The sequence below is a fragment of the Ascidiella aspersa genome, chromosome 1 (genome assembly GCF_963924565.1).
Source record: "Ascidiella aspersa chromosome 1, kaAscAspe10.2, whole genome shotgun sequence".
Lineage (NCBI taxonomy): Eukaryota > Metazoa > Chordata > Ascidiacea > Phlebobranchia > Ascidiidae > Ascidiella > Ascidiella aspersa.
In genome coordinates, this window is record NC_139447.1 from 19,469,408 (window position 1) to 19,488,460 (window position 19,053).

Here is a 19,053-nt window from a genome sequence, read left to right on the forward strand (position 1 = left end):
TGCTTAAATCCAAGCACTTTTAGTTAGATATTCAAAGTTATTGGCCAAGATAACATGTTAATACACTGAATGTAAAACCCATAACACACGATAAACTATATATGTAAATGCCTTAATATTATCAATTTTGTAATATATAGTGCGTATTTAAGTCCTGAATGCTTCCATGTATGTCTATTTGTAATACACATAAGTAGGGCGATTATTTTTTGCTTTGGCCAACAAAGTCAAATTTTGGAAATATTTATACGTTAGGTCAAACTTTGTCAAATTATTTCAAGTCGAAAACGTTTACAAATGCACAAAAATCCTTCAGTTTTGAATTACATCAAACAACATTTTAACTGTGGTTTATTTTCATCAGAGGAATATACGGCATACACCAGAATAAACCGCGTAGGCCTGGTTTATCGCATTTAGTTTAGCTCCTTGTTTTTGGTAGACTCAGATAGTTGTGTATCTCTGATTCAGATAAATGCATTAAACCAGTGGTTCTCAAACTTTTTTAGAAAAATTACTCAACGGTCCCTAAGCAACTTTTTAAATTGCTCATGGTCCCTTAAAAATATACACAAAATAACATTTATTTTTAATGGTATCAATGGGATGGGTGCACTTGCTTCTTTGCTATCAGCTCGGCTATGTTAACCTCTAACGCAGGGGTCCGCAAATACTTTTTGGCGCGACCCAAAATTACTAGTGCCGAGGTCTCGCGACCCAAATACTTGTTGTTTTTAATGCAAAAGCTTTTATAAAAAAACACAGGACCTTATTGTGTTTCTATTTATTTAGACAAATCTATGTTATGCGGTTTATTCATTTTAAAAGATAAAAAGGTTCTGTAACACAACTAAAAAGAAGCCTCGAGTTTTACTACTTGTGATGTCTCATTCGCATGCAAAAATAAGATTTAGCAACCAATATGTGTTCCTGGGGTTGCATCCAAACCAAACTCAGCAAGTTCTCGGCGGGCCGAATTAAATTTCCACTAACAATTTTGCTATAAAAACGTTTGGCCTTTAAGCACTTTAATATAATAACTCTTAATCAGGGACGGACTTAAATGTTTGATCGAGTGAAAATGAGTCTAGTTATACTACAACAGAAAGAAACGCGCGCAGCGCGAAAAAATTGCGTTTGTTTGACTTAAATTGGCAAACCTTTTCATTTACAAGGAGACGTGACGCATTTGGCACACCCAAAATAAAATATGAACATATTTCTTATATAGTCAAGTGGGGTAAAAAAAAACTTTGCCAAAGTTGGGGTAAAAAAAAACAGTCAGCTAATGTCTAATGTAAACATTTTTTTTAATTTGTTTTTTTTCAGGTTAAGAAGACATTCTTAGTCTAACCAGCAAGCTCAACCATCTTAATTTTTATTTTTTGAGTAAAGTTATGCTGGTTTAAACAACAGTTGCTAAATTCGTATCTTAAAAAGTTTTGCAAGACCTTCAGAAATTTTGTCCATATCTGATAGCAGCAGGTTTATGACAATAGCCTTTGTTGTGTGTTGTGTCATAACAATGGTCTATTAAACAAAAAGAACTTTATTTTGCTAACTGTTTTACTTTTTCAGATATTTAGTTGTTTTTTTTTACCCCAAAATTTTGATTAGTTGATTACAGATTTAGAAAATAAGAAAAAAACATGCCAAGAAAATATGTACCCAAAATTAAGCTGTATACTGATGCTACAGTGGATATGGCAGTTAAGGAAGTCTTAGAACAAAAGGAAAGTGTTTATGCAACAGCGAAAATCCATCTTTCTATTTCTATGCTGCGCAAGAGAGTTCTTGAAAGTAAAGGGGAGTTTCAATGAAAAAAACAGGTTAGTAAGTCATCTATTAAAGTTATATAAACACAGATAAATAAAAGATAATAAACCTGGACTTGCATTGTTTCGCAGGGCCGTACCACTGCTTTGTTAGAAGAAATAGAGTTGTTTATTGCCAAGTGCCTCAGAAAAATGGCTGAGATGGGATTTGGACCAACTCTTTTTGAAATGCTTGAGTTTGTGCAAGATTATGTGGTTGCAAATGAGATTTGTACACCTTTTTCTAACTCTAAACCAGGGTATGATTGGGCACAAGCCTTCCTAAAACGCCACTGTCTCACTCTAAAAACAGGAGGAATGATGCAAATTGCCAGGAAAAATGTAACATCTGATCCATTTGTTATTTATGGTTTTTATGAAATGTTACAAAAAGAAGTAATAAGTCTGGGCATTAAAGATCTCCCAGAATGCTTTTGGAATTTAGATGAATCAGGTTTTCCATCAGATCCATCTAAATGCAAAACTATCGGAGGTATAGGGCAGAAAACTATTAGGGTAACCTGTGGGGCTAATAGGGAGAACACCACCGTCCTGGCTGTTTGCTGTGCTGATGGTACCTCATTGGACCCTTTAATCATTTTTAAAGGAAAGAATCTTCAAAGCAGCTGGAGAGGATCAAATGCTTTGCCAAATACGTTTTAGGGTGTAAGTGAAACCGGGTGGATTAATGTTGATATTTTTCATGATTGGTTTAGGCATTTTGTTGTAATGACCAACCACATTCGACCTCTCTTATTAATCTTTGATGGCAACATGTCTCATGTGTCTTTGCAAACCATTCAATTGGCAATGGAAAACCAAATTTCCATTTTAAAGTTGCCAGCCCACTGCACAGATGTTCTGCAACCATTAGATGTTTCATGTTTTGCGCCTTTAAAATGCTACTATCAAGAGCTGCTTAATGCAAGGGTCCACCAAACAGGCGCGAGGGAGCCCTTAAAAAAAGCAGATTTTGTCGACCTGCTTTGCTCAGTCTGGAAAAAAGGCCTTAGTGAAAAAATGTTAAATCAGGCTTTTTAGCAACGGGTGTGTTTCCCGTTGATGATTCTAGGTATAAAGTTTCCAGATTAGACAAACTGAAACTCAAGACTTACAATGCATGGAAAATTAATGGTTTTCCAGTAAAACAAGATGGGTCTCCTTTGCTATTTCAACCAGAAAAACCCTCTGCAGACAGTGTGATACACATGGAAATGGCAGAAACGGTAGATAATGAAGAGGCAGGTAGCTCAGGCAAAACCAACAGATTAGCTAATCTGATCCAAGAAATTCAGTGTTATGCACCAACGGGAATGAAATATCAGGTTATGCTAGTGCCTGAACAGAGTGAAACTTCATTTGAAGAAATAATTAGGTCAAGAGGCAGGCCAGCAACAAGGTCTACTCTAATAAAGCGCAGGCGTATTTCAATGCATGGGTCAATTTTGACAGATGCAGACTACTGCAAAAAAATAGAAGAAAGGCATAGTAAACCAAACAAGGTAAACAAAAAGCTTCAGAAAGCAAAACAGTAGCAGCAAGTAGCTGAAGTATCATCAGAGAGTGATTTCTCAGAAGAAGAAGAAACGAGTGTACCAGATCCTACACAGTTGCAAATAACAGAAGATGACATCGGCAAATATTATGCAGTATTTTGGCGTAGTCCAAAGACATACTACTGGGGAAAAGTGGTTAAGATTTTTTGTGACGATGAAGAAAAAATAAATGCAACTTCTGTTGAAATGAATTTCCTTCATAAAAAGGAGCAGACAGTAAATTATTCTAGATTGTCGTGGGACTGGCCAACAAATCCAGACATCGATATTATTGAGGTGAAATACTGCTTCTGGGGTCCAGAAGTACCACTGCTGACCTCTGCTAGCCGTGGGAAAGCTCAGTTTCAATTTAGCAGTGAGCAATTAGTTGCTGAAAAGTTTTCCAACTGCTGCAAGTTTGGCCTAAAATAATTTTATAGCAAAATTATTTTTCACATGACGTGTTTGTTACAATAAAGTTAAAAAAAATATATTTTTGTGCTTTTGTGGCTTTGAAAAGGTATCCTCAGTCCATGTACTTAATTTAGAGTCAAACCGGTGACTACAACTTAGCATAAATAATAGTAATGTGCCATTGTTTTTTTTTACCCCGACATTGTTTTTTTTTGTACCTTTATCAGGGTAAAAAAAAACAATGGATTTTGTCAAATATTTTATTTATTTTAAACTAAAATCAAAAATCCCTTACATAGTTAGAAAGGTAGTCCCATCAGCACAATTAGAAAGAAAAACTAAACTTCTGTCACTAAAAATAAAAGTTTAGCACCAAAGTTAGCTAAAATTGTTTTTTTTTTACCCCACTTGACTATACTGTGTTTGTTAATGTTTATCATAAAAGACCCCATCAAAACGCAAATATAATTCAAAGTCAAATTAGATACGAGCGGGGCGCGAGAATTTTGTGCATTTTCGTATAGGCTAGTTAAAACAGTTCAAAATATGGGGCACGGCCTTGTGTACAGTTTGTAAAAGAGTTTGCGGGCTGGATGATTTTCACTGGAGGGCCGATCCGTCCCGCGGGCCGTAGGTTGCCGACCTCTGTTTTAAGACATGATGTAACAAATTTAAACCAAAACGCGACATTTTAACACAAAGACGTCGAATACCCTGCTTTGTCCAGTCTAACTCACTGCGCCAAGCGCAACCAGATTGCCTGCATCTGGGTTTAGTTAGAAACAAATTTTCATTTAAAAAGATGGACGACGCTTTACAACACGAAAAAAAAATTACATAAAAATTCACGTAAAGCGTCTTATAATAGATTGTTTATATCGCCGTTAAAGTGTATTGAAAAACTGCATAACCTGGTTAAGCAGTTGATGTTAGCAAAAAAATTAATGTTAATAGAGACAATAATACTCATTACATATCGCGTTAAGCAAATAAATTATTTATCTGATTTAAGTTTGCATACTTTAATTTTAATAAAACAACGTGCTCACGACGCTTTGGTAACAAAAAACAGGCAAAAAAGTTGTGACATACTAGTAAGTAAACCCAGATTCCGGGTCAGCAGATCAGTTTGGTATGGCAATTGCCGAAATAGTGTTGGATTGCAAGCGGTCTTTCCCATAGCCTGGATCGAACGAAGGTCTCGCGACATTTTACGGGTCTTAGTGTATATATTTCGCGTGACAATTATCGCGCTCTAAGTAAAACGGCTCTCTTGTATATAATTCAGTAAACTAATGGAAACAATTAAATAACTTACCAAATACAGGCCGCTATTAAAATATATTAAGGCTTTCGCGACCCAAACTGAATGGTCTTGCGACCCCCTATTTGCGGACCCCTGCTCTAACGAATCACTTTTTTTGTGTGAAGCAATCACGAACAGTTTTAAAACCGTGACCGTACAGCTCACAGTGACAGTGCAGCAAATTGTAAAAACGTAATTCTCATTAGCACAATGCAATACTATGACGTTACAATGGACAATTCAACTCAAAACGTACAATAACGTGAATGAACAACTAATTAGCTTGCTTTGGAAAATTAAGTTTCCAGAACTTTTTTTGCACAAGAGGTTTTCTTCTTCAGGAGCGTCGTTTCGATTTTTTGTTAGGTGCTTCGCAGTCCCAGAAAATTGTCTCGCGGACCCCAGTTTGAGAACCACTGCATTAAACAGTGTTTGTTGAGCCCTTTTTCAGTGGTGGTTAGCAATTATCTTTTTTATATTTCAATAAAGGCGATTATTTTTCCTTTTATTTCAAATAAACTATTTGCTCAACAATTTTCTAAAAAACAACATCTTGTTTTCTGTCATTTTTATATATATATATTTTTTGATATGCCAAAAATATTAACTAAGCGTTTTCAAGAGTTTTGTGTAAAACCGAAAAATAATTAATTTATGTTCCACCTGTCGTCAGTAAAACACTAAAAAGAAGCGGGTTACGACGCCATACACTAATGCTTTATACAACAATGTTTGCTTTAAATCAAAATCTCCCTACAAATAGCTTATTTTCCAAAATTACAAAAAGTTTCACGGCACACTTAACAATCTCTGCCGTGGCACAACCCACAGTTGCACTTTGTAAAAAAAATTGACATATAAAAATATTATGATGGGTGGTTCTAAGTTGAAGTGTGCCATTAAATAAGGATAATTGCCTTTTTTCACTTTTTGACTACAAGCAAAAAATGGGCCGAAAAAAAGGGTTAGATTGTCAAACGACAAATTTTAGTGCCGACCTTGTGGTAAAGACAGTGTAAAAATTTTTTTCTAATTTTACATCTGCTATCTTCAAAGTAAAAATAGTCCGTCATAAAAATACTATAAATCCCAGCAACCCCACTTCCCAAAAAACGTCTCTTAACACCCGTTAAAAAAAAACTATGTGAAAAAATCTATGTTAAATTGTTTGACATTCTCAACCAGCCCCACTCAAAAAATATTTAAACCTCTCTGGTTTGCTTGCCCTGGGCCACGTTTCGTAAATCCATAACATTTGCCTAGTTTGCTGGTTAACGATGACTTTCAAGTTGCGGATTCACCGTGACGGAGCAATCGCCACAAACTTGGATACGTGCAATAGCTTGACAAGGAAGTGGCGATTTACCAACTGGTACTACGTGGTTTCCCCAGTTGTTGAACTGGATTGGAGTCTTAGATGCATTTGGAACTGCAGTACACCAGTGTTGCATCCGGTATGAACTTCTACTTCCAAACCTTTGAGACAACCAAGTTCGGCCATAAATAAACCCGGATACCGGAGATGAACATCCGTCGTTAAAAACTGTGTAAACGAGAATATTCACCTTGTGTTAGTAGAGAATATCTTTCAGAGAGATATTCAGCGCTTTGATAGCGTTTCGACCAAAGAGATTTATATTCGGAACTTAAGTAATCAAAAAAGGTACTGTCGATTCCTTTCCGCTGCTCCGATACTTTGCTGTTTCAGTGAAGGATCAAAAGATTGGCAAAGAGTGCTTGGTAGCTTTAACCGGTCGACCCACTTGCTTTAAATAGAGGGCTAACTAACTGTTTTTTTTACGGCAAACCGATAGCAGGGGACTCGCGTGCTTGCAGAAATCGCAAACAGCGTTTTTGAAAAGGGCATTCAGGGGCAATATGACAGACTGTATGACATCCGTAACATTTTTTTGTGTCTTGCCTGCAGGAGAGATGCTCGCCGTTTGTCCGATAGTCTACGAAATTATTTATATTTTGACCTGATGAAGTACTGTTGTGCGAAAGCTCGAGAATTCAATACAATTTGTCTTTATACAATGTGTGATTGTTTTAATTGTTGTGTTACCACGTACTTTACGCTTCACTGATTACGTGTTATCACGCCATTGATCTTGGTATTGTAATCGTGGCGCTACTGTAAAACGTGCTCGTTTCAACTTGTTACACTTGTTCTCGAGGTAAACGCACTCAGTTAATTTGAGAACACAACAAATTGGCGACGAAGATGGGATCCATGCGAACTGCATATTTATTTTGATCTTTTGTACGCCCTTTCATCCATCATCCAAATAGGATATATCAGGAGTCGGCAACCCCTGGCACGCGTGCCACTTGTAACACGCAAGATGATTTTGTATGGCACGCCAATTGATTTAACGCGCACGTTATATCACCTTAAGAAAGTCCAACTATTACATTACTATTACATCACTAACACTAGCGCTAACTAAATAGTTGCACACATTGCTAGTTCGTTTCACAAATAAGTGTCTTAACTGCGTTGTATTTAATATTATTTTTTGTGGGCGTTATACTTGTTGGTTACCACTAACCGTTCGTATTACGTCACAATGCCCTAAATTTGGCGTAACGTTTACTACATTAAAGCAGGGCATTTTACTCCAGTGGTTCTCAACCGCCGGTCCTCGTCAACTTTCCTGACGGCCGGCCAAATATATTACAAATTTTTATCTCAATTGCAAAAAGCAAGATGTTGAAGGCGGCTTACTGTCCATCAAATTTAGAACTTAAGCAGTTCCGTAATTTGCACCATTGTGACGTAACATAGAGTTAATCGTCGACTTTATCGTACGTCACAATGCTGGGTGTTGTGCCCAACTGTTAAAAGTAGGCTATAACTTGTTTGAGTCTTAAACTTTAAGACCAGTTGAACGTAAAAAACTTCAATAGAACCACGTATAACACGTACGATATTAAAAAGACAGCAGCAAATTTCTCATTACATTGAAGTTTTCGTTATTTGCTTTCAAGTTGCACAATTTTGTCATAATTACATTTTGGGTTGATTTTGATTTTTGAAGGTCCACCGGTCCGAAAAAATTGTTTTAAAATTTTATCGGTCTATAAGCTAAAAAGGTTGAGAACCACTGTTCTACATTAAAAGTAAGCACGTGTGTTTTTGTGCGACTGAGAAACCAACAAAAAGCGAAACTGATAGTTAACACTTCTAGGTATCGGCTTAAAAGCATCGAAGTATATTTAAAAAAAGATACGTAAATCACATGTCAGATCACAGTAGGGCTGCTGAGTCGGACTCGGGTAAGACCACGTAAAACTACCCGAGGCCGACGTGTGCGGCATGCGCAGTACCAAACTTTAAAACTGATGAGGCAACCAAACTGTAAATTGTTAAGGCGGAATGGTATATGCTCGTGGCATATTTTCCATGACCGTATGTGGATTGCGGAATATCCACCTTAATTTAGTTACGTAAATTGGTGAAATACAGAGGCTGAGTCGGACTCGGGACGCGATGAAATCTCATATTCGGCCGGAGTCGGAGTCGGGTTGTTTTTAACCAAGTCCGCAGCCCTGATTGCCAGCGCGAAACCAAACATAGAAAAATGTTTAGCACGCGAGTTGTTAATATTTTGACATTATTCATAAACTGGCACACTACGTACGAAAGGTTGCCGACCCCTAGGATAAATCAACCTGGCTGATATACATATAGCGAATATATTGCTAATCTGCACTTTATGCATACATAGTTGGTCAATCTCATAGTTGGTCAATCTCAATAAATGCATTGATTCTAACAACAATTGAATAATCCTTTATACTTTCGGTTCGTCGTTAGAATGGATTGAAGTATCTTTACTATGGTGGCCCATGACTGCCATCTTGTTTTTTTCAATTTTTTTTTTTAAATAACAAATAAATAAAAAAATTTTAAATTAAAAAAAAAATTTTCAAAAAAAAAATTAAAAACAATTAAAAAAAAAATTAAAAAAAAAAAAAAAAAAACTCGACGTGGCCCAGGACTGCCTTCCCATATAATATGCATTATGGTTGGACCATCACTGCCATCATATAATACTTCAATATACTTATATGCAATATTCTATTGTGTTCTGTTTAACTTCATAAAGCAAGCCCAAGGTTTGCCACTTGGTCTATTGGCCATCTGGTGGGTTTTATACCCTTGCGAGAAGAAAATGCAGTATATATGAACCCATTCGACGAACACTAAAGTATTTCCAAGTGGCAAACCTCCATGCGCTTGCTTTGAAGTTAAAAGCGATGGCTGGTGAACTTTGATTGATTTTCTTTGTTGATAAAGTTTAAGCGCAAACTATATGTAAAAACAAGATTACGACGTGCAAAAATTGTTGGCTCGATGTAGTTCAAAAATAGCCCAACAATATGAAAAAGACCCTAATGACGATAGTTTAAGATATCCTTATAATTATTTTAGTAAAACACAACAAGTTTAGTTGCAATATTTTTCACTAACTAGGAAACTATGGACAGATTATTACAACCGGTTTTTGACATTTGTAGGTGCACATTCTGTTCCTGTAAAATACCACAAGTATTTTTGACAAAACAGTCTGCAGTTGTGTATAAACTACTACAGAATCTTGCAACCCAACAATAACAATCACTAGATAACAACGAGCTCACTATGGATAATATCATAACCTTCACGGCAGAGCAATTTGACCCAAAAAGGTTTGTTGTTAGAGAACGGTTCAAGCTCTAGAGTGAAATGCAGCGAAACCAGGCAAAACTGTGAATGAATTTGCAGCAAGAATTCGCCAAGATGCTATTACTTACGATTTTGCTTCAATAACTCACATACAAACAACCGTGACAGATTATAATAATTATTATCTAATAAGTAGCTGGCCTTGTTTTCCCACCATCTTGTCATTAACTTGATTTGATGACCAGGGTCAAAGTTTGATACGAACTTAGTTATTTTGGTAGGCTAATGCCGACTTTTTTATTTACAGAAATAAACCACTCGGCAAAGCTGGCAAAGCTGGCAAAGCTGGCAAAGCTGCCAAAGTATTTGGCAAAACGTCAAATAAACACCTCGTTAGAACATTCTTCTGCAAAACGCAAGTAAAGTTTACAAAAGTTGACTTACCGTAGAAGAAGTTGAGTTGCTAATAATTAAGGATTTTAAAACCAAAAAAATAGTTCAATTAAAGAAATGTAGCTCTGTTAGTACAAATCGACATTAGGCGTAAGTCAACAATGTTTGATTATATCGGGCAAGACACTCTAAACCTGGTGATCGTAGCGGCACTCGTTCGAAACCTAACTTATAATTTTATTAGAACTTGCCAATAACAAACTTATATAGATATTTCAGCCTTGTTTTGCTTCTGCTATGGTAAGTCAACTTAAGCACGGTAGTTAAGCACGGCTTCGTTATTGACAAAGCACATAGGACGTGTCCGCTTTCTTTTGGCTTGAGCTCATAATTGCCCCAGTGATTTGGTTGCGTTTAACATAGCAAGAGAAAAAATTGGACGGAATTTTTCAAAGCGTAAATATTTGGGCCTGCATAAGTTATAGGACGCAGACGGGGTTATTTGAGCAGTTACTACGAAGTTTTTTTTAAACCGAATCCAGAGTAAACGTTGGCATTCGCAATATCTACAAAAATGTAATTGGGAGTGATTAGTTGACTAGCCGATGCACGCTGAGTCGTTGATAGGTCTGTTGATTATTCACTGTCAGTACAAACAAACTTCTTATGGGCTTTGTATTTATAGAAAGTTTAACTTATTTGACGTATCACATTATCGATCTTGGCTGATTAAACATGAGAGATCAATCAACGATTAAACCAGTTTGCTTTTCAGGTTGAATAAATTCAAACCGTCCATGAGACATAAATTTAAACCGTCCATGAAACATCGCTTATAACTAGTTTCCCATTAGAAAAGTCTTCCGTTTAAATTCATAAGCCACTGTGATTAAAGTGTGTTGCTGTTACCAACATGAAATAATCTAGCTATCAATTTTAATTGAACAACTATTTGTTTTCCTACCCATGTTTATTTTAGGTATAATAACCTAACCAGGCAAAGTATTAGTCTGTTAAAAAATCCGCAGGTTTGTTAATTTTTGAGTTTCGTTTGTTATGCGCTTATACCTCTTAGCTCAAGGTTGGTCGACTACAAAATCTTACTTTAAACAGTTGTCGGTCATATGGATTATATATGATTCCAGCAATTTAGAATCACTTGGCCAACTTTCCTACAGCCGTAACAACAACAAAAGCTGAATTGAAAAGTCTTCTGCTGGCTGTAATGTTGAAGCGATAAAAATCAAGAATGTAAACATAAAAAGAACACGACATTCAATTTGAAGTTTCGGGACCATAAGTTGAAATGACGAAGTTCCTCATGCTTTCTGTTTCAGTTTTTGTAAAATGGAAATGCTTTACTACTTTAAACATAAAGCGTTGAATGATTTTCTAGTGGTGCTCGGACATATGAACAACCAACATTACCTCGAGCGCAATTACCTGCGTGGACATAAAAAAATCAAATTTGGTATATTGCCTTAATCAAAATAAATTTTAATGTTTTGAACTTAAAAGATGTTTGACGTGCTTAGATGTTAGGTATTTACTCCTTCCAGGGGTTTTAATTGTAACCAATGTTCAGTTTCAAACGAGATTTTACTTACGTGGAAGCAGTTGGTACCGGGATTACGTAAAAAACAAATCACATGTTACAAAATTTATTGTTACCGAAGGTGGGCATCGTTCCAAGTAAAGGCTAAAATTTTAAACTTATTGCAGTATGTTTACCCACGCAAAATTTAGGCAGAGTTCGCAAAATGGTAAGCAATATATATTTTAATATATTTTCAGGTCACACCATGAACATCAAAACAAACGTGATCTCGGCATGCTATAACCACTTGCTGAAGGACTAAACGTTATCGCTAATTGTTTTCTTATTGTTTCGTTTCGTTGCTCGCGTTTTTATCTGTTTTTTTTCTTTGTGTGTTTTTCGTTTATTGTACAATCGTTCAGTGTCGTTCACCCTGACGAAGGCGGCTTGAATAGGTTGCCGAAACGTTGGTCAAGAATTAGAATTATCAGAGGAGCTGCTTTTTAGTTTGTATATGCGAGACGTGTTTAGGTTGTGTGTTTAGTAGCTCCATTTAAAAAAAACACACAACGTTGCAATTTGGTTTGATGTTATACCCCATATATTTTTAAACCATAGGCTATAACATGCGGCTTCAGCAAGCTCATACAATGCTGGTATCACGGGAATTAGTGATTAAATGGGCACAGCGCGTTCCATCATTCTTATAGTGACCTATTTCAGACACAAAACTTTTTAGGTTATACCTTAATTTTTCATTTTTACACAGTTTTAACCAAATCCAAAAATTAATGGGTATTTACGAAGATCAAGAATTAGATATTTAGAGCCACGCAGATAAGTCATATAATTAAACACGCCATTCCATTATTGCCGCTTTCACACAGGCTGTGGGGTGTTACTCTGATTGTGGATAAACATTAGGTTAACCGATTTTAGACACACGATATGACATGACTTGAAACACATTACATGATTTGAAATTTCAATATAATGACACGCAGTGCAAACGTTTAGGCATAAGTAAAATGTTATGCCATTTAAAAAATTATGTTTGCATTATTTGTGCCTCTTACGAAGATCTGGTCAGACTGGTAGCTTTGTGGTGTGTGCGAAACCCTAAATGAGGTCCGATTTAAAAAAATTTCATAAAACTGATTTTTTTGCGACACAATTCATAATCAGACAAAAAACTATAACTTAAAAAAAATTAACACCCCTACTGCACGATAACGAATATTAAAAACGAATATTAAAATTAGTAGAAAAATATGTTTAAAATCTAAGCTTAAACATTAATAGAACAGAAATCTTTCTTACCTAGAGTACTTCCAACACCAAGTGCAACAAGATCAAGTGTTGACAAGCATCGTGACAAATCTGTGTTTGTTAAACTTGATCCATCAAATTCTTTTCTTTTTAGCAGTTCTTTAAGGATGTTCCTAACCTTTGTCATTGCGTAATTTCAAGCCTTGCACTATTACAAATAAATTTTGAATATGTGTTTTGTTTTACATGTTTTGCAAAATTTTCATAAATTAAGGAAGAACAGTAAAGCCAAGTAGTGAAATTTCAAACTAGACATTTTTTCGACTATTTGGAGAAATCCAACCTATATTTTTGCAATTTCACTTGATTTCGCCTTCGGTCGACACACTTTTGCGTACAGCACAGGTCCTCAATTACACGGCGTTGATGCGTAAACGTATGTATTCCATTACAGAATCTTTGCTAAGATTTTGACACCTCAAAACTTTATTAGTGCTTATTGGCATATTTTTTATTTTCGTATTGAGTTCAAAAACTTGATGTTGTTAAAAATTACTATATTCACACGCAACGAAAAATGGGCTCTTGTATAAATATGCCGTTCAAATAAATAAGGTTTTAAAATCTATCCAAAAATAATATGTAGAAATTTTATTTTAATCTAATCTAAAATTTTAAATCGATTTTTTTTCACAAACACTGTATCTGACGACGAGAACAATTTGTTTTGAACCTATGCCATGCAAAATTGTTTTTGAAATTACGGCGGAAACTTTTGAGCAATAAAGTCCTGATTATTGTAAGTGACATAAATATTGTATTGAAAACCTAAGGAACGTAGACAAGTTAGAAATACAATTTTTTCTTTAAAAGTCGTCAAAATGTTGTAACAATTTATATATTTTGCTTTTGTTCGACGATCAGTTACTATGGTAAACATAATATAGTACAGGGTGTAGACTGTAGACCCTTGAAGACTTTTTAAATTGAACTCCTGCAGTTTTTTGTTATTCTTGTTTACCTAAATCCACACACGGAGTATACAATTGTATGCGGTATTCTATCTAAATTAGGTTTCTAATTTATTTCTAAACCGGAGTCGGATCGAATTTGCAACCCTGTTTCAGGCACTAACTGTCTGCAGTGTATAAATCTTTCAGGACGTTATGCCAATATCTAGTCAGCAACGAATAAAAAGGCTAGAAACAAAGGAAATAAACAGGAATTTACACAATAAAAACAAAAGAAGAAAAAAACTTATACAATTTATGGAAAAGGTAATGATATACAACTTTAGAATTAGTAATGGGATATTAGAAAATTACATTCAGTTATGTTTTACATACCACAAAACTGTTATGTTTTACATACAACCAAGTTGTGTCTTAGAAATATTTTTAAAATAAAATCATTCCTCGTCTGTTTACAGCACGTTATCTATGCTTTTCATATATAAGTTGAACTACTTTAGAAGTAAGAAATGTTCCGCAGACAATAAAATGTAAAAGATACATTTTTACTTTCATATCAGATGATGTTAAGACTGTCTTATGAATAGGCATCATCAGTTTCTATTCAAAAAGCAAACATGTATAAAATGCCAAAATAGTAGTTAAAATGTAATATGTATAATAATACATCGCTTACAAAAATATAAAACACCTGCAGAGGTCAGAGGTTAAACAAAAATTAGCGAATGGCAACAAGTGGCAACGTGAAAAAAAACGAGGCAAAGGAAAGAGCACGTAACTGATTAGCATGTTATCAAGAGCAATCACTGATCGAAAAATATGCTCTTTGTAGCGATTTTGGCAAACACCAAACCAGGGTGCCACACAATATTGTTTTAACAATTCCAACAGGCCTGCAGGCAGTGAAGGGATTCAGCTGGTTCGCACCGGTTCTATAGAACCGTCTCCGGAATTTTCGCTGATGGATGAGATCAACGAACCGGTTAGTATTATTGGTTATTGTCAATGGATTTTTGTGTCTTATTCTATAGTGCTGATTTTTGAGATCCAAGTACCTCATGTATTTGTTTTTGTCAAAATGTGCAATAGGCAAGGTCGCACGTAACAGTCATAAAATATAATATGAATACTATATACGGATCTGTTCATAAGTTTAATGGTGAAAATAACGGCCCAAATAGACGTTAAAAGCGACATGCTTTATTTTCAAACGTTTCGGCAATTTCTAATGCCATCATCAGTGATATGAAGGCCACATCGGTTGCACCCGTTTATACACACTTTTGACCGAAACGTTTGAAAATAAAGCATGTCGCTTTTAACGTCTATTTGGGCCGTTATTTTCACCATTAAATAATATCAATAATTATGAAAATTTGACTTTTTTGTAACAGAACCAGCTAAAATATATGACTTATGTGATAGAACCGACTGACAAAATATTTGTAGTGTGCAGCTACGCTAAAATTTAACATTGATGGAGCCACTTGCCATGTCTGCCGAATGAAAACAAAGTTTTCCACACGTTGGAATGCTTGGAAAACGTTACTTGTTGGAATGCTTGGAAAACGCTACTTGGAAAACGTTTAACTATTCCGCCAACAATGACCGAGCTGCGCTCTTTCAGCAATATGTTTTTGAAAATAAATGGCTTAAGAAAATTAAAGCCGAAATAGATATCCAAAATGATGATACTATGCGTGAGGTAATTATATGGACCAAAAATTTATTTTCTGACTTATCTTGTTTTTGCCGTTATTATATGGCCCGAAAAGTTTGCTATGGTTTGCTATGGTTTGCTATGGTTTGCTATGGTTTGCTATGGCATGTTTCAGACCGAGTTTTGTCCGAAGCTTTATAGAAAAACTATACATCGTAGGACCTTCAAATTTTCAGACATGGCGTAGAGTGGTATGTAGGTGCTTTGTAGAAGTTTATGAGGCTGCACCCCCAGGGGCCTTTGCTTAGGGGGCAAAAACCTGAAATATTGCGTTTTAGCTATCTGTAGCTAACGACTGCCATCTAGCAGCAGAAAAACTCCCATACAGAATTCGTTCATATTCGCTTGCTTTGTCCAGCTTGTGAAGTGATGAAGCGACTCACCGCCTGCTGCGCTTTATTGTCCCGCGCGTGGGACTTTCATTGTGACTCGTCCAAAACTGGGCGCATGCGACTTGCATTTTAAAAAGAGGCTTCTCTTTAGTAAAATTACTTAATGCTCTTAAGAAACAATATATTTTACCGCCGCAAATTTAAATGCGAAATCTGGTGGCAACTCCAATCCAACATATCAACACCAGGCCTACACAACTTAAAATTGTGTGTTGATATGTTGGATTGGAGTAACATACGAAACAGGTGCAAATAGAAAATATTTTCCAAATACGATTTTTTTTAATATTCTCCTAATCGTATTTCATCGTATTGTCGCGGTAATACACAAAGAGGTAAGGCCGTGAATAAACTTTCACCCACCGTACAATTAACGCAGGGAAGCATTGAAAGAAGGGATGTTTAAAGCATAATATCGGCGACTCATTTATAATGCTTGCTTCAAATGCAGCTTCAGCGTTTTTTCGGGCGACCAATTACTTCGCGATAAGCTTCGCCTAATAATCAAGTGTCAATAGGGTGTATTTACCTCCGCAAATTTAAATGCGAAATCTTGAGGCAGTCAACACCTCTCTGTTAGCACCTGTTGTGCATCTTGCTCCAACCAGCATACCAACATCAGGCCTAAATATCTAGCAAAACTTTCGATTTAATAGTTTGCGTATTGAGAACATAATAGTGTTTTTCTTATTGTTTGAAATTACAGATTTAAAGCCTGTTTTAACAATGATTGCTCGGACCAAGCCATGGTAAAAATTTACCGAGTAAAAGTTTGCAAAAGTATAGCAAACCATAGGCGTTAAACCATTTTAGGAGAATGATAATATTTGCTTTTCAAACACGTAATCTGGTCAAAATGTAATGAAATGGCCATACGCATTATCTACGTAATTTCTATTTATCAAATATATGTTTCGATCATTCCCCAAATTCTACCCCGTATTTGAACCCCTTTCGCATCAAAGGCATAAGTTAAGTGGGGAAATATATTTTCGGCCCATATCTGTTTTTGCTTTCAGAAACAAGTTAAGGAAAATAAAAAATAAAATATAAAAATGTAAACACAATGCCCTGAAAATATACCCCCTGACAAAATATACAACAACCACATCCCCGTCTAGTTCTTTTTTGGTTTGTATGGTTTCCTATGGCATGTTTCAGACCGATTTTTGTCCGAAGCTTTATAGAAAAAGTAGACATGGTAGAACTTTTTTTTCAGACATGGCGTAGAGTGGTATGAAGGTGCGATGTCGAGGTTTATGAGGGTGTACCCCTAGGGGCCTCTGACTATGGGGCTAAAAACCTAAAATATTGTGACGTCATCGTTTTAGCTCTTTGTAGCTATCTACTCCTACCTAGCGGCAGAAAAACTCTATACAGAATTTGTTTATATCGCTTCCTTGGTTTAACTCGCGAAGGGACTAAGTGGCTGCTGACATCATGCCGCTCTTCATTGTCCCGCGCATGCAACGTTCATTGTTCGAAGTGGCTGCGTTAGTAAAACTGGGCGCGTGTGACTTGCATTTAAGAAAAAGGCTTCATTTAGTAAAATAACCTACTACTGTTACAAAACAACATATTTTACTGCCGCAAATATAAATGCGAAATCTGGTGGCAGTGTACGCCTCTCTATTTGCACCTGTTGCGCATTTTACTCCAATCAAACATATCAACACCAGGCCTAAACAAATTAAAATTGTACAAGGGCCGCAGCAAGCAAAACATAAAGCTGAATGCGGACCAAGCCAGGGTAAAATATTACCGAGTAAAATTGGCAAAAGTATTGCAAACTATAGGCGTTAAATAATTTTAAGAGAATTATTATATTTGCTTTTTACACAAGTCAAAATTCAATAACATGGCCGCACGCATTATCTACGTAAATTCTATTTATCAAATATAATTCTCGATCATTTCTCAAATACCTTGCCGTATTTTAATTTATTATCGCGGTATTACATGAAGTGGCAAGGCCAGTATAAAATAAAGTTTCACCCATCGTAAAGCAGGGAGGCATTGCTAGAAACTTCATTTATATGACGTTCGTGAACTATGTCGCCAGATTGAATCATAAGTTAAAAAAGCCTGAAAATTTTCTTGAAAGTAAAGCTTTCAGGCGTCAAGTGCCAGTTTGTCACTGTCTCTGGAAATTGAATTTTTATTTTAAAGGGGCAAAATCGGTCTGAAACATACCAAGCAAACCATAAAAACCAAAAAAGAATAGCGGCAAAAACAAGATATGTCCCGAAAATAAATTTTCGGCCCATATAATAAATGAATAAAATATTTTGATTGAAAAACGATTCTAAAATTAATTTTGCAGAGTTTTTACCAAACTAACGTATAAGAAAATTAAACCCTGGGCAACTAAGACATAAGTTAAGGCTGCATATCTGTTTTTGCTTGCAGAAACAAGTTAAGGAAACAATAGAACATGCAACGTTTATACTAATTCTTATTTGGTTTGCTACGGTTTGCTATGGTTTGCTTTTTAAGACCGCGTCGTGTAACGGATGGCTGTGTTACGCCATCCCTAATAATGCATTCAACTTAAGTATTTTGCTCGCTGCGCCCTTGTACAATTTTAAGTTGTGTAGGCCTGGTGTTGATATGATTGATTGGAGTAAGATACGAATCAGGTGCAAACAGAGAGGTGTACACTGCCCTAAGGTTTCGCATTTAAATAGACATTAAAATATGCTGTTTAGTAAGAGCAATAAGTTATTTTATCAAGAGAAGCCTCTTTCTAAAAGGCAAGTCGCAAGCGTCCACTGTTAATATGACAGCCCCTTCGCACAATGAACGTTGCACGCGCGGGACAATGAAGAGCGGCATGATGTCAGCAGCCACTTAGTCCCTTCGCGAGTTGAACCAAGGAAGCGATATAAACGAATTCTGTATAGAGTTTTTGCTGCGGAGAGGGACACGCACACGGGACTTGACAAAGTCGATTTCATTTCACTGAAGTCTTCTCGTGACTCCCGTGAAGGGTGTCTGCGCATTGACACGTTGGAAGCGATAAGGCAGCTC

At 36.0% G+C, this 19,053-nt stretch overlaps 1 protein-coding gene across 1 annotated transcript in view; it reads right to left on the reverse strand.

Moving 5' to 3' along the window:
- The window catches only part of LOC146168182 (high affinity cationic amino acid transporter 1-like), a 63,714-nt gene extending 50,587 nt beyond the window's left edge, over window positions 1-13,127 (reverse strand). The window contains exon 1 of the mRNA XM_083386231.1: window positions 12,992-13,127. Within this exon, the coding sequence (XP_083242357.1) occupies window positions 12,992-13,127 (136 nt within the window). The remainder of the gene's footprint in view (window positions 1-12,991) is intronic.
- Window positions 13,128-19,053: the final 5,926 nt, after the last annotated feature.